We start from the raw sequence: 14,480 nt of genomic DNA on the forward strand, positions 1-14,480 counted from the left end.
AAATTATACAATACTGTGGCACATTTTCTACAAGTATTGGGTATATAATACTACAACAATAAACCCAAGTTTACTGAATGGATGGATACTACAGTATTTATTATAGTTTATCACTATAGTTAACCCCAGCAGGCACAGGACGTCAACATACCTCAATGTCAGGGGATGCTGCATTTTGGGTGGAAATGAAATTCGGACAGACGTTGGATTTTGATCACTATGTGATCACCATTATGGTCACCAATGCAACCTAAAAGCAATTAAATATCAATGCACAGTATAATGGTGTTACAGCTTGACGTTGTGTGGACGTTACCATTATGACGTCTATCAGACATTAGATTTGGTTGCCATAACTGATGAATAAATGTCAGTATTTAACATCAGTATGATCAACTGATGCTCAACGTTAGATTTTCCAACACAACCTTAAGTCAACCAAATATCATCATTTGACGTAGACACTGGCTAGTCATTGAATTTTGGTCAACCGACATCACAACCTAAATCTAACCTAACATAAACCTCTTTCATGCGCCTGCTGAGATAAATTAGTATGTTGTAGCATTCATTAGCAATGTATAATGCATTACAATATACACAATACACTTGCAGCTGGAAGGGTATCCACCGCGTAAAACATATGCTGGATCAGTTGGTGGTTCATTCTGCTGTGACGACTCCTAATTAATAAAAGTGACTAAGTCGAAAAGAAAATGAATGAATGAATTTATACACTTTACAAGACAATAATATGGTCCAAAAGCAATATAGTATTTAGTATAAATTAAAATATTATGTTTTTATGTTGGATTAAAGGCACGAAAATCATTTTTTATGTTTGTATTCTTCATGAAAAGAAAATAGTAGATTATGAATTATTTATCCTTTTTTTTCTATTTTTGCTGCTGACATTTGATCACCAACAATATTGATACTGAAACTGTGTTTTTAAGGGATCGTGCTGTTTTGCTGTTCTCTCTTACTCATCAGTCACAGTCTGTTGTAATGTGTTGCCTAGAAACACCAATGTGCCTTTCAGTACGCAAATTTAGCATATTAAATCAAACCTGATATTGCCAAGTCTCGGTTAAATCAAAATGTAATAGAAATCAATCTAGCCCCCAGAGTGGGCTGCAGGTGTTTTAAGATTTGCTGTAGAATAACATTTCAATAATGTTTCCAGCATGGAGTATAGCCTACTTCTGTTGTTGTGCATTTGATATGTTTCAATATAAAAATTTTGTCTCACATTCTCTGCATCCAGGAATGAACGCTGCTGTTCGGGCTGTTGTCCGTATGGGAATTTATGTAGGAGCCAAAGTCTACTTCGTTCACGAGGTCAGTCTCTTATTCAAAATGATGTCCTTACATACTATGTATACTTATAGTAAACATTAATGAGACAAACTAGGGACTAGTGCTGTTGAACATATAATGATCTAATAGCTCTCAGTGATGTTGTAACTCTTTCTGAATGGCATATTGATTTATATTAGAAGAAATTTTATTATTAAAAGGGCACTTATCATGCAAAAATCACTTTTGTAAGGGGTTTAAACACAGTTGTGTGGTAAGTCAGTAAATATAACCAGCTTCTAATGGTCTAATGGTCGGCAGAAACAAACTGTGTCTTATTTTTCAATCTGCCACTATACTGACACATAGGCTTTTATAGCTCCGCCCTCTTTTAAAAAGAGCACATTCTCATTTAAATTTAAAGCGACCAAAAGTCACCAAACAGACACTATAATGCTGTGTTCACACCAGACCCGGAACGCGTGAGCAAATCGCGATATTCACACGTAAATAAACGCAAGAACATTTTGAGTTTACTTGCTTCTTTCGCACGTCAAATTCACTTTACAATAGACGTGGATTCGCATCATGGACATCGCTTCTGTTTGCCCAGTGACTCTAGCTTCATTGCTAAATGGCTAACATGGATTTTATTAAAAGAGTAGCTGTGTTTATGTGCTTAAGGAAGGCTGAAAAACAGCGTTGATTCATTTGGAGCCGTGTCTGAGCCAACAAGATCCATTCAGAGGTGCACCCAACTCTGTGAGTTCATCAACTCCTCCAGAAACTTTACCTGGAGGATGGAGGCTCTCAGCGGTGCTTCCGACTGAGCCAAGCCCTACAACAGGTGCTACGTCTCCTGATTAGTTAAAACGGCGCAAATGTCTGCTTAAGTTCAGTTTTTCCAACTCTAGCGAATCTTGCAATACGCATGTTAAGTGCGTCAATTGTGCAAAACGCTCAACTCCTTGCAATTCATTCGCGTGAATCGTGTCATTCGTAACACCACATTCACGCATATTGCACCACAGGATGTCTATTCGCAGCTTTGCATTGACTTAACATGTAAATAACTTGCTCTTGATGCTTTATCCACGCCTGGTGTGAACGCAGCATTAGGACTAAAGTCTAAATGGGGCAGATTCAAGGAGTTATAAAACATGTTTTGTGGGGTATTTGAAGTTGAAACTTAACATACACAATCATACACAATCTAGGGATTCTGACATCTTGTAAAAAAGGGGCAGAATATGTCCCCTTTAGGATATATTATGAATACACACTACCTTTTAAGTAAAGCAAGCCATATAATGTAAATAATACAAATCTATTTTAGTGCTGTTGGCGTGGCATAACTATTTCCACAGTGGTTTGAATTAAGAGCCGAATATCTGGCCTCATATAAACACAATTTTTCCAGTAGCATCTGATAGAGCACCATGAGATGTCTGGCTTTAATGGGCTGCATATTTATGCGCCTGCTGTGCTCTTATGCAACAGCTCCAGTGAAGAAACCCACACGTACATCTTCTCCTGGTGAAAATTAAGGTGAAGATTGCCATATCATTATTTGTCTGTGGCATTTGCTAAAGCAAGCATTTGCTAGTTCTGCTAATGATGCAGAAGTGAGACACCACGACTGTGCCAAGTAGAGACATTTTGTAAACACACAACCATGTCTTTGCCAAGCCAGAACATTGTCTGTCAATATCAGTAAGCTGGCTCATATAACAGAGGTCACTGAAGGAGAGAAGGGTGAATGTTTGATTGCATGTTTGTGTTTTACAGGGTTATCAGGGTATGGTGGATGGAGGCGACAACATAAAAGAGGCGACTTGGGAGAATGTGTCCAGCATGCTGCAAGTGGTGTGTGTGATAAAAAACACTCTTACATACCACTAATCCTGTTTTCAAGAGGATTGGTTACTATGCACTGGTTACTATGTTACTGGCCCCCATGGGTCTCCAAGATGTCTTACTTTCAGTACTTTAACTCACTATTAATAACCAGAGTTTCTTACTTCAGTATCTTTGTCTTGAAGAATCCCCCCTCCCACCCTTATACCTCCCTTCTTTTTCTAGACTGTGTGGCATGGCAGTCCAGTGATTAGCACTGTTGCATCACAGCAGGAACATCACTGGTTAAAAGTCCTTACTGAACCAGTTGATATTTCTGTGTGGAGTTTGCATGTTCTCCCCATGCTCGCATGGGTTTCCCCCGGTTTCCTCCCACAGTCCAAAAACATGCAATATAAGTAATTTGACCATACCAAATTGGCATTATAGATGAGCTATTAGTAATCAGTATTGACCTTATTCTAAAATGCGGAAGTGCGCCTGTTTTCGCGATTGTCTTAGAACTTCCGATTCAGTCGCCTATGGGAGAAATGACTAGGAATAATAAACGGCAGAAAACGGTCAAACTACTTGCTCTACAAACAAATGTTTGCATGACTATACAGACCAAGTAGAATAATATAATAAGAAAATATCAAATTGCAACATCAAGCAGCGTAATGAACAGTTTTTAACGCCAAAAAATGAATGGAAGTGAATGAGAACGGAAGTCTCAAGCCAAAAAGATTAAAATGGCAGCACCCGCTCGTCGGCGGAGAATAAGGTGAATAGCTATGCCTAAAATCTGTCATTAGCCATTAACAAGTCTGGGAAGTTCATCGAGATCTACCTTAACTCAAAACTTCCCTCTCATCCTGCTAACAGGAGGGAGCCCAGGGCTTTCCCTAGGGAAAGCATGCCAAACTAGCTTTATTATCAATCATCAGCTAAGTGCGAATTCATGAAAAACCCTTCCGTGTTGACCACCCATGTTTTCACAAGGAGTTCTGAGAAATTGTTGTCTTTAGATTTTGCGTTGTACTCTCTCCATTCAATAAACACTGATTAATAGGCTAATACCTTTTCCAACTCATGTTTGCGGGGGTTAAGATGTTTATTGATTGTGTTCCAGGGTGGCACAGTTATTGGGAGCGCACGATGCAAAGATTTCCGCACTCATGAGGGTCGCCTGAAGGCTGCTCATAATCTCATACAGAGAGGCATCACCAACTTGTGTGTTATTGGTGGAGACGGCAGCTTGACCGGGGCCAATCTCTTCAGAGAAGAGTGGAGCGGCCTGCTGGCAGAGCTGGTCCAGCAAGGTATGAGCTGCAGATTATTTAGTGCACATAAACGTTTGTTGATTAAACATATTTTTTAAAGAGTTTTATTTGAATTGTGAAAATGTTAAGCAGAAACTGGGTAGTTGACAAACAGGCAGTAAATAATGATGTTGTTGTTGAGAATTTTGATGATGGTGCCATTTACAGTGATTAGGTTCCCTGGTAAGAACATTAGGTGCACACCACCATGTTTGACAGTGGGGATAACCCATCCAGTTGTACACAGAGTGGTAAACACACACACACACACACACACACACACACACACACACACACATCCTGAGCAGTGAGAAGCCATTGCTGCAATGCCTGGGAAACCGTTTGGGGATAGGTGCCTTGCTCAAGTGACTCACTTCAGCCGTGGTATTAAGGTTGGTGAGAGCACTGGTTATATACTCTTATCACCAACAATCTCTGCTGGAGCCAAGACTTGAACCTGCGATCTTCCAATCACAAGTTCAACTCTCTAACTATTAGGTCAAGGCTGCCCCCATGGATAGTGTTCTTAGAGTTGGACTATCTGTATCTACCATAAGATGTTGCTACCAGCAGAGCCCAGATTCATCCGGATGGCCTTGGTGTTTATCCTTGGCTTTTATACCTCTCTCACTATCCTTCTGGCCAGTACAGTTGTCAATTTTGGCTTCCAACCACATCTGTTGGATTTGTTCACAGTACAGAAAGTTGTGTATTTTTTAAATAATACATTGCTTTTTAGCCACTGGAACTTCAAAATAATAAGATATGATTTCAATTGTGAGCATCCACAATGCGCAATCGCAGGTCCTCACTGAGCTCTTAGCCATGACTGTCCACAAACCAACAGCAGAGAGCTTCTGTTTTTCACCTGGTGAGTTGATTAACAGCTGTTCACAATGAACCAGGGTAATCAGGATGCTTAAAAACAGCTTGGACTATTTGGAATGGTATAGAACAGAGTTGTCCAAACTGGAGTCCTGGAGGGTCAGTGTCTTGCAAAGTTTAGCTCCTACTTTCTTTAAGGCTCCTAAAAAGAGCTTGATTAGCTAGTTCAGGTGTGTCTAATTGGGGCTGGAACTAAACTCTGCAGGACACTGGCCCTCCAGGACAGAGTTTGGGCACCCCTATACCAGAACTTAAAATTTTTTCTGAGACTAGCTGCGTCCCAAATGGCACACTATACACTTGCTCACTATGTACTTATGCACTTACACACTCAACAGTATAGAATATAAATGTAGTGTTGTCTCTAATGGAAGACTAAAGTTTTTTTGTACTTTTTACCGTTTCTCAGATGACATTTGACGGTTGCCAAACTAAGTCATACAAAAATAAGTAAAATAAATGACCAAACTACCAAATAATACCTGCCATGAGTATAACGGCATTCACCGTCGGGAGCGGTATAATCACTCTTGTAGAATTTTGCTCTCACAGTTCAATCTAAATTAAGCAATCCAACATCAGTGCCCGAAAGCTCAGCCCATAAGCAAAACTGCGGCCGTTGAGTGCGTAAAGTGTCCAACGCTCCAGTTTTTGTGTGTGTTGTAGGTCTAATTGATGAAGACGCGGCTCAGAAGTACTCTGCTCTTCACATTGTGGGAATGGTGGGCTCCATTGACAATGACTTCTGTGGCACGGACATGACGATAGGAACAGACTCAGCCCTGCACAGAATCATTGAGGTGGTGGATGCAATCATGACAACAGCTCAGAGGTACATCAGCTGTCTAAAATTCACGTTACATAATCCAGATTGCATAATCGACATGTTTCTTGCGAAAGAAAATGCTGATGTTTTTTAATGTTACAGTCACCAGAGGACATTCGTTCTGGAGGTGATGGGCAGGCATTGTGGGTAAGATAAGGTTATGTCATTACCAGCTATTTTGGTTCATTTAAAAAAATATATTGATGGCATGTTTTCTGCACTGCATTAATCTGTATGTATAAAGCTATCTGGCATTGGTGAGTGCCCTGGCATGTGGAGCTGACTGGGTGTTGATTCCCGAAATGCCCCCTGAGGATGGCTGGGAAGAGAAAATGTGTCAGAAACTCTCCGCGGTAAAGCAAAAATATTCCACCTCACCCTCAATGCATCACATCAGAAATACTTGCGATATATAAATCCTCATGTTTATATTAAATTATAGTGTTTTCTTCTCCTTAAAAATGGTCTGAACCATTAATTAATCTTGTGGTTGTGCAAAGCATTGGGAAAGTGGACCTGAAAGTCCATCTTGACAAGCTACAGGATATTATTTAAGTTACATTATCTACAGTTAAGCTTAAATTTTGATAAAGTAGAACATTATCTGATTATTACCGTCCATGGTTATTTGATAGAGACACCATGGAAAAGTGTGATTGATTGATTGATTTATTGATTGATTGATTGATTGATTAGTTGGTTGGTTGATTGATTAATTGTGGCCTTTTTAGCACCTTTGTAAAGACATGTAAAAGCATCACTACATTAGTTGCACATATTGATATATTATAAAAGGTATGTATCCCACAGATGTCCTAAAATGTTATTATCTATGTGTGCATGCTCATCTGTCTGTAACTTGCTTATGTGTTTGTGGAACAAATGTGCCCGCTGCCTCAGACTCGATCCAGAGGTTCAAGGTTGAACATAATCATAGTCGCTGAAGGAGCCATTGACAGACATGGAAAAGCAATTACTTCTAGTATAGTCAAGGATGTGAGTACTGACTGTTTTTAAAGGGAGAGAGCAAAAATCTGGAGTTCTACCAAAAACGTGTGACCCATCTTGAATAAAATTCTAAATAAACATACATTGTTTGCCATATGCCACACATTGTACAAAGGCTTTCATTCTGACAGCAATATGCAACAGATCTTTCTTTTTTTTTAAATAAGAGTTGCCAATTCGAGGCATTGTAATCCTTGGTAAAGAGAATATGTTTAGGAGTCTTGCTGGCTTTGAGCAAAAAGGTACAAATACTTTAGCAGTGTATCAATATTGGTGTGTTAACCTTAGACCCTTCACCACCAAAAAAACATTTGTGGAACATTAAAACGATATAACAACTTGGTGTTTTAGCAACTTAAAAACCTCAATCAACTTGGGCTCGACTTGGAGACATTGACTAAGTTTACTGCAATTTAAAAACGTTACTAAAAAAATGACTTTGACTGACAAAACCACGACTTTCTAAATAGTAGACTTCAACAATAACGTTAAACAACAGAAGTACCAGTACAGAAACGTAGTGACTATGATTAGCAGTACACATCAGCTTTCTGACAAACAGACTTTACAACTTCATCAACAACCTTTGAGAACCTTATATACAATATACCAGGATGCTATATACAACTTAAAAAGCTTGAACGACAATTAATTGGTCAAACTACTAAGTAAAATTACATAATTACATATAGGGTTGTCAAAAGTATCGAGTTTGGTACCAATTTCAATACTTAAAAACTGTAGATTGGCCATTGTCTGAACATGCTTAATAGACTGTGATTGGCTTTGAAGGTCATTGGTTCACCACAATTCATCGCTGATCACTAAGTACACTCAATTGTTAGCAGAAAATGGACATTTTTTAAATTCTAGTACCGACTGGTACCGCACTTGATACTTTTGACATTCTAACCCCAACCCTAATTACATGTACTTACTTCATGGATAGGTTTAGAATGCAGGTTAAGTTTAGTTGCATGTAATTACAAATAACTAATTGTAATTCCATTAGCAAGTACACAGAACATGCGGTACAAGGACACAAAATATAGCATTACCTTTCAATCGTGAACAAGAGTACAGTAGCACATTGTGCTTTACGGCAACTTGGCCAAAAATATGGCGACTTGGTGACCATGAATAACAATGCAGCAACATTCTGAACAGCACGTAGACCTCAACAACAACAACACAACCATCTGAAGACCTTGAACAACAAAATAACAGCTTGGTGTCCTTGACCAATTGAACAGCCTTGTTCACTTGGTGACCTTACATAACAGTGACAGTATGGCTAATTTGACACCTTGGCCAGGAATATTCAGATGACAACATGGAGACTGAAATTGCATCAGCTTTGCACTGTTGATCAAAGTATAATGACTTGCTGATCATAGTCAATGCGTCTCTTTGTCCAATAATGTTGTCATTTCATTGGTATTGACCAACATGTCAGCTCTTGTGGTCTTTTAAAAGCAATATGTTCACTCGTAGACCAACAGAATGGAAATGCCAACCATTACCAAAAGTATAGTAGCTTGATGACTGTTTAATGCACATGTTCAACCTCCTGACCAAAACGGTATTGATTTTAAGATATCAAGAATGGAATATGGACACACTATATGGACAACCCTTTGAAAATATTGACCAGCTGTCTTGACCAACATTATACTCAGTATAGAAACATTCTGACCAACAGTACAGTGACTTTAACCACCAACAACCGCACAGGGATATTGAACAACAACAATATAGGAAATTGTAAACATTGGCAAATATTACAACATCTCATCAACACTGACCCAAACATAATACTACAAAAAGGCATAATAACAAATGCTATAAGCTACTTTAACTTACTTTAATGAGTAGATTAAGCTAACTGATTTTAGTTATACAAAGTTTAACTTAATTGTTTAGGTCAACTTGATTGACCCAAGATAAGATGACTAAAAAAACATACAGCAAGAATGCTTTACAGTGTAGTCTTCATGGGTCACTTTACAACAACTTGCTGACTAGAAGTATAACAACAGCCACGTTTGGACAACTAACTTGACTTATATATCTCGACCAATGGCAGACCAGAACCAGTAGTGTCCCATATATTATTATATATAGCAGTAAAGTCCCTCTAGTGCAAATTGCCATGTTCATTACACTGTAAAATCTATTGACAAAAAGTCAAGACAACACATTTTATGTTGCTTTAACTTACTTTAAAAAAGTTAATCAGGCTTCAACTAATTCTATTAGGTTATACAAAGTCTGACTAAATGTTTTTGGTCAGTTTGATTGATTTAAGTTTACAGTGGATGACTAGAATTGGTCATTTGATTCAATTAAAACAGTGAAGTCAGCAAGACTTTTTTAGTGTTTAGCTGCTGTGAGGCTTTCTGGGGCTATGAACACATATTGCTTGTCAGGAATATTCGCTCAAACTGTTTCATTCTGCCACAGTTTATTAGATAAAGATGTGCTGATGTTAAAAGTCGGTCTTGAATACCATCAGTAGAGCCATTTTTGACCTTAATCAACAATCACACTCATTGGTGACTTCAACCAAAACACAGAAACATGGAAACAAGTGGATTGCTGTCAGTGAAAATGAAGCTTAAAGGGATAGGTCCCCCAAAACTGATCATTATGTCATTATTAATTCACCCTTGACTTGTTCTAAATCTGACTTTCTGTCTGCTGTTAAAACCAAAAAAAAAAAAAAAAAGATATTTTGAAGAAAGCTGTAAACCTGTAACTTTTCATCCTTTTCCGAATGGTTACCTGCTCTCAGATTTCTTCAAAATATCCTCTTTTGTGTTCACCAGCATTAAGAAACTCTTTGGAACCAATTGAGGCTGAGTAAATACTAATTAGAGTGCACATGTTCATTTTTTAGTGGACCTTTCTCTTCAACTTGTGGTATAGAGATCCGGGTGAGTAATCGCTCTTTACTTTCTTCCTGGGCTACTTCTGCATCTTGAACTCCAGCTTTTTGAGTCTCTCCCACTGTTTTTGTCCTTGTTTGTGACGTGTCTTTTACCCTCGTAGAAACGGGCAGGAATGAAAAGGCTGAATATCATTATAGTAGCTGAAGGTGCGATTGATCGTAAGAACCAGCCCATTACCTCTGAACATGTAAAGAATGTAAGTACATGAGGTACAGCAGATCCGGCTCCTGCATTGACCCCTGACCTCTCTGAGCTCTGTTTGCCCTCCTTCTCTGGCTTTGTCCTGTGTGGTTTGCCTAAATACACACACCACAATATACGCACACATACTTTCTGGGAAGGCACTTTCTGTCACCTCTGAGCATAACCAACTATGGCTATCAAATACACTCTATTAAACATGAACACACAGACATCACGTACTGTATCTACTATATCACGGCAGGTTAACAATATGTATATACAATAAAAGCTTTTAATTACTAGTTAATTAGTTGAAGTTATTAGTAACTAATAACCATAACTTTTCCGAATTTAATTGTAACTCAATAATGCGCATCTTTTGTAAAGCTGCTTTGAAACAATAATTATTGTGAAAAGAGCGACATAAATAAAACTTCAATATACTTATATCTTAATTACAGCTTCAGTTCATAGTGACATGAATGCACAATTGTCTGTATTTTACAGTCCAGTTTCGTGTGTTTTTCCCAGAAAACTTTATATTACAAAGTAAATTAATTTAACATCACTATTAGTGTTGATCATGCTTAGCTTAAAACATCTAACCAATTTTTAAACTTCATTTTATATCTTGTCATACTATTTTTTTTAACTCATATAAATAATATATCAGACAGGCACTTAAAGCTGCAGATAAACAAGGAACTACACGATATCATGGAGATACCGAATCAATCTGCTATAATCAAGCCTTATATAAGGCAAAATGTCATCAAATAAAGAAAACTGTCTGGAGAATATGAAGAAATTAATAGTTTTAGTCTGCATGTTCAGATTGATTGCAACATAGGCTCACTGTGAAAACGTAGCCCTATACATTATGTAGCCAGAGCTACCTATCGCTGGATTTCGTTTTTAAAATGAATGCTACGGGGCGGTATGACGGCTCAGACGTCTTCTGTTTCTTTTCGCGCTACCAGCTGAAGGCTTTTCAGCTGTTACCAGTTTTCCCAGTAGCTCGCTGTGTACGTGGGTGGGCGCTGGTCTGTGGGTGCTTTTAAAAACACTATCGGTTGGGTTTCGGTAAGGGGTGGGTTTGTCAATCGTTGCTTTTGAAAACACTATCGGTTGGGTTTAGGGAAGGAGGTATTGGTCGGTCAGTCTGTCAACAGTGGCCTCTGGTGGATTTACACAAGAAGAGCAGGCATGAATGGCACTCGTGAGAGAAATTTGAGATTTATAAGTGCGTACACAACAGCCTCTATCGATTCGCAAAAGCAAAAAAAAAAAAAAAAGCTCCTAAGACGTATTTGGCGCTGTTTAGAAATGTATGCAGGGGTATGTATCCATAATGAGCCTTGGTTGGTTTAGTCAGAGTGACCCCACTAAACAGACAGGATATACAGACTTTGTGTGTGCTCATTCATTCCTGTCTATTTGATTAAGTTATTTTTTTTATACAAATTTTTTGTAATTTATTAGGTTTTGACTAAAAACCCAATTTTTTTTGCCAAGACGTCTATGTTTTGAACTCTTTTAGATGTCTTCTAAACACACACGTACACACACACGGCCACACACAAATGCTTGCTGGGAATGGATGTACATTTCCTCACCCTGAAAAGACGGTCCTGCAGGAGTTGAATTCATTTCAGCGTTTAGCACAATCTCTAACATGTACTAAAATGGGCTCTTCTTTACTGACTGGCATGGAATGCTATTCTACTTCCACCAATTGTTGCTAAGTTTCTTATTTTCTGCATGGGCGGCACAGCTTTCTTGTGAAACTTTCTGCTAAACGCACGCAGGTATTATAATATTCAAGCCTTCCTTCTTTGTACTAAGGTTATTTTTTTATGTCCATTGTTTAAAAATCTAATTCAGCAAGATATAAGAACATATGAGGGACAGATGAACATTCTGCCATCATTTACAGTCATAGCAATCTCGTATGTCTTTTTTATTTAAGTAAAACACTAAAGAAGATGCTTTGTAGAATGTTAATGCTGCTCTTTTAAATTCAATTAAAATGCATGGCGACCAAATAAAAAAATAGTGACTAAAAATAAAAAGGCAGCCTACACTACATTTACAGGTAAAATCATACAACGGGTTTCTATAGGGAACCCAATTCAAGAATCTTTGTTTGACCGATTCAGTCACAGCTGAATTCATTGTGTGAAGTAAATGGTGACAGAATTTTCAGTTTAAAGTTTATTTAGATTGATAAATGTTATAAGATTGGGGCTTTTCACAATTGAGAGTTAACTCAGGGTCATTCGAAACCTCAGGTAAACAGAACCCACCAAGCAATTTTGTGTTTAGACGTCTAATAGACATCTAAACGTAGATTGTTGGCTAAAGCAAGACTAAATTTAGGCTGTCAGTGAACATCTAATAGATATCTAGGAATAGATCAAAATATCCAATTAGTTAAACTTCCCATATGTAGTCGTTCATTTTTTGTATTTGATGACTAGTTTAGTTTTGGGCTTTTTTTCGATGTCTATTAGATGTTCACTGACAGCTAAAATTTAGCCTTGTCTTAACGAAGCTGTCTATGTTTAGACATCTGTTAGGCTTATATTAAAAACAAAAAAACACTTGCTGGGAAGCCTGTGTCGTCTTGCTCATCTGTCACACAGTCTGTAATTTAAACAGATTATTAATCCTGCATAACCATATTTTTTCACACTGTATATTCCAGAAACATAGGTTAACTATTGCTGTGTCACTTTTTAAACATATGCATGACTTCTGTATTATATACATATTTCCTTTTCTTAAAAAATAATAGAATGTTTTCTTAATTTTTAGACTGTACCATAAATTAGAAATGTCTAGAAACCGTCTCTTCTGTCTCTTGGGCCACTATTTGAGATGTCTGCCCTTAAATTCTAAAACAACAGTGTATATGCAACACACAATGTTTCTGTGACTGTCCAGAGCACACGCATAGATTAACACTGCAATATTTTGCGCTGCACATGTTTACCACTGTAGTCAGGGATTAAAATGGTGCCTGCAGGGTCTTAAAAAGTTTTACATTTCCAAAGCAAACTTTTAGGATTTAAAAAGTCTTAAATTCACTTAATTAATGCAGGTCCTAAATCACATTAAACAGGTCTTAAATTTCTTATGTCCAAGTAAAGCTACCCAATCAAGCCGAGATCCATCTAGTCACCAACAATACATCTTTAAAAAACTTTTTAAAAGGTTCTCCTAATTATAATCCATTTAGACGATCTTTACAGAAATAAGGGGGACTGGACAGAATGCTTATAAATAGACATGAATCTTAACGTTTTATAACAGATACACATTAGGTTAAAGAGGAGTTATACTTAAGCCAACAAATTCTGTATATATTTTTGATTCTTTATGTAATTTTCTCTGTAATAAATATAAATATAAATGTTCTTTTATACAGTTTAGAATAATAATAATAATAATAATAATTCCTTACATTTATATAACACTTTATATAAAGAATTACCTAAACCTAGAGTTAAGCTCAGTTTGAAAAGCCCTTTCTTCTTTTTTTTTTTTTTTTATGTGAAAATGTGGAAAACCTATGCTTTATTCAGACCAGATTGTCATCTTGCATGATGGATAAGAAGTTATGTTGACAAAATATGACCTAAAACCTCTAAATTCCCTTAATTTCCTGTAATTCAACTGCAAATCTTCTTTGTGACCCCTCCAGCTGGTGGTCAGTCGTCTGGGCTTCGACACGCGCGTGACCATCCTGGGCCACGTCCAGAGAGGAGGAACCCCTTCAGCATTTGACAGGATTCTGGTGAGAAACTCTCCAGGAAATAAACAGGAGGGTTGGGGAAGCTTACATTAAGTACGTAAACAGATTTAACGTCCACACACAAACACACACGCTGCACGTGCTCTGCTGCTTCAACAGTAATGAAGCAGCACTACATAAAGGCTATTTATTACATAAAGTACTTCATTTATTTTTAGTCAATGTTGATTAAAACAAAGACAAACTACAATAAATAAATAAAATATATAGTAAAATAAAAATGCTAAAAAAATAGAATCTTACAAAGTCAAAATGTCTGTAATTGTGTATAATCCCCCATTAATAAACAAGAGTTTACCTCTAACCCCAATCAGATACACCTGAGCCAGGTAATCAAGCTCTTATTGGGTTTG

At 37.5% G+C, this 14,480-nt stretch overlaps 2 protein-coding genes across 11 annotated transcripts in view; one reads left to right on the forward strand and one right to left on the reverse strand.

The window, feature by feature from the left end:
* Positions 1-14,480, reverse strand: part of adarb2 (adenosine deaminase RNA specific B2 (inactive)) — a 619,893-nt gene that overhangs the window by 443,448 nt on the left and 161,965 nt on the right. The gene's annotated exons all lie outside the window — the stretch shown is intronic.
* Positions 1-14,480, forward strand: part of pfkpa (phosphofructokinase, platelet a) — a 40,607-nt gene that overhangs the window by 4,164 nt on the left and 21,963 nt on the right. For 2 of the 4 annotated variants that reach the window (XM_087309025.1, XM_087309023.1), the window contains exons 2-9: positions 1,268-1,341; positions 3,088-3,165; positions 4,268-4,457; positions 6,009-6,174; positions 6,271-6,315; positions 6,413-6,521; positions 7,069-7,164; positions 14,017-14,109. In XM_087309025.1, coding sequence (XP_087165151.1) covers positions 1,268-1,341; positions 3,088-3,165; positions 4,268-4,457; positions 6,009-6,174; positions 6,271-6,315; positions 6,413-6,521; positions 7,069-7,164; positions 14,017-14,109 — 851 coding nt within the window. Of the gene's footprint in view, positions 1-1,267; positions 1,342-3,087; positions 3,166-4,267; positions 4,458-6,008; positions 6,175-6,270; positions 6,316-6,412; positions 6,522-7,068; positions 7,165-10,227; positions 10,324-14,016; positions 14,110-14,480 lie in introns of all 4 variants that reach the window. The other 2 variants (XM_087309026.1, XM_087309024.1) reach the window with 1 other exon arrangement.

Source organism: Danio rerio, chromosome 24 (assembly GCF_052040795.2).
Source record: "Danio rerio strain M-AB ecotype USA chromosome 24, GRCz13ab, whole genome shotgun sequence".
In the NCBI taxonomy this organism is placed as follows: Eukaryota; Metazoa; Chordata; class Actinopteri; order Cypriniformes; family Danionidae; genus Danio; species Danio rerio.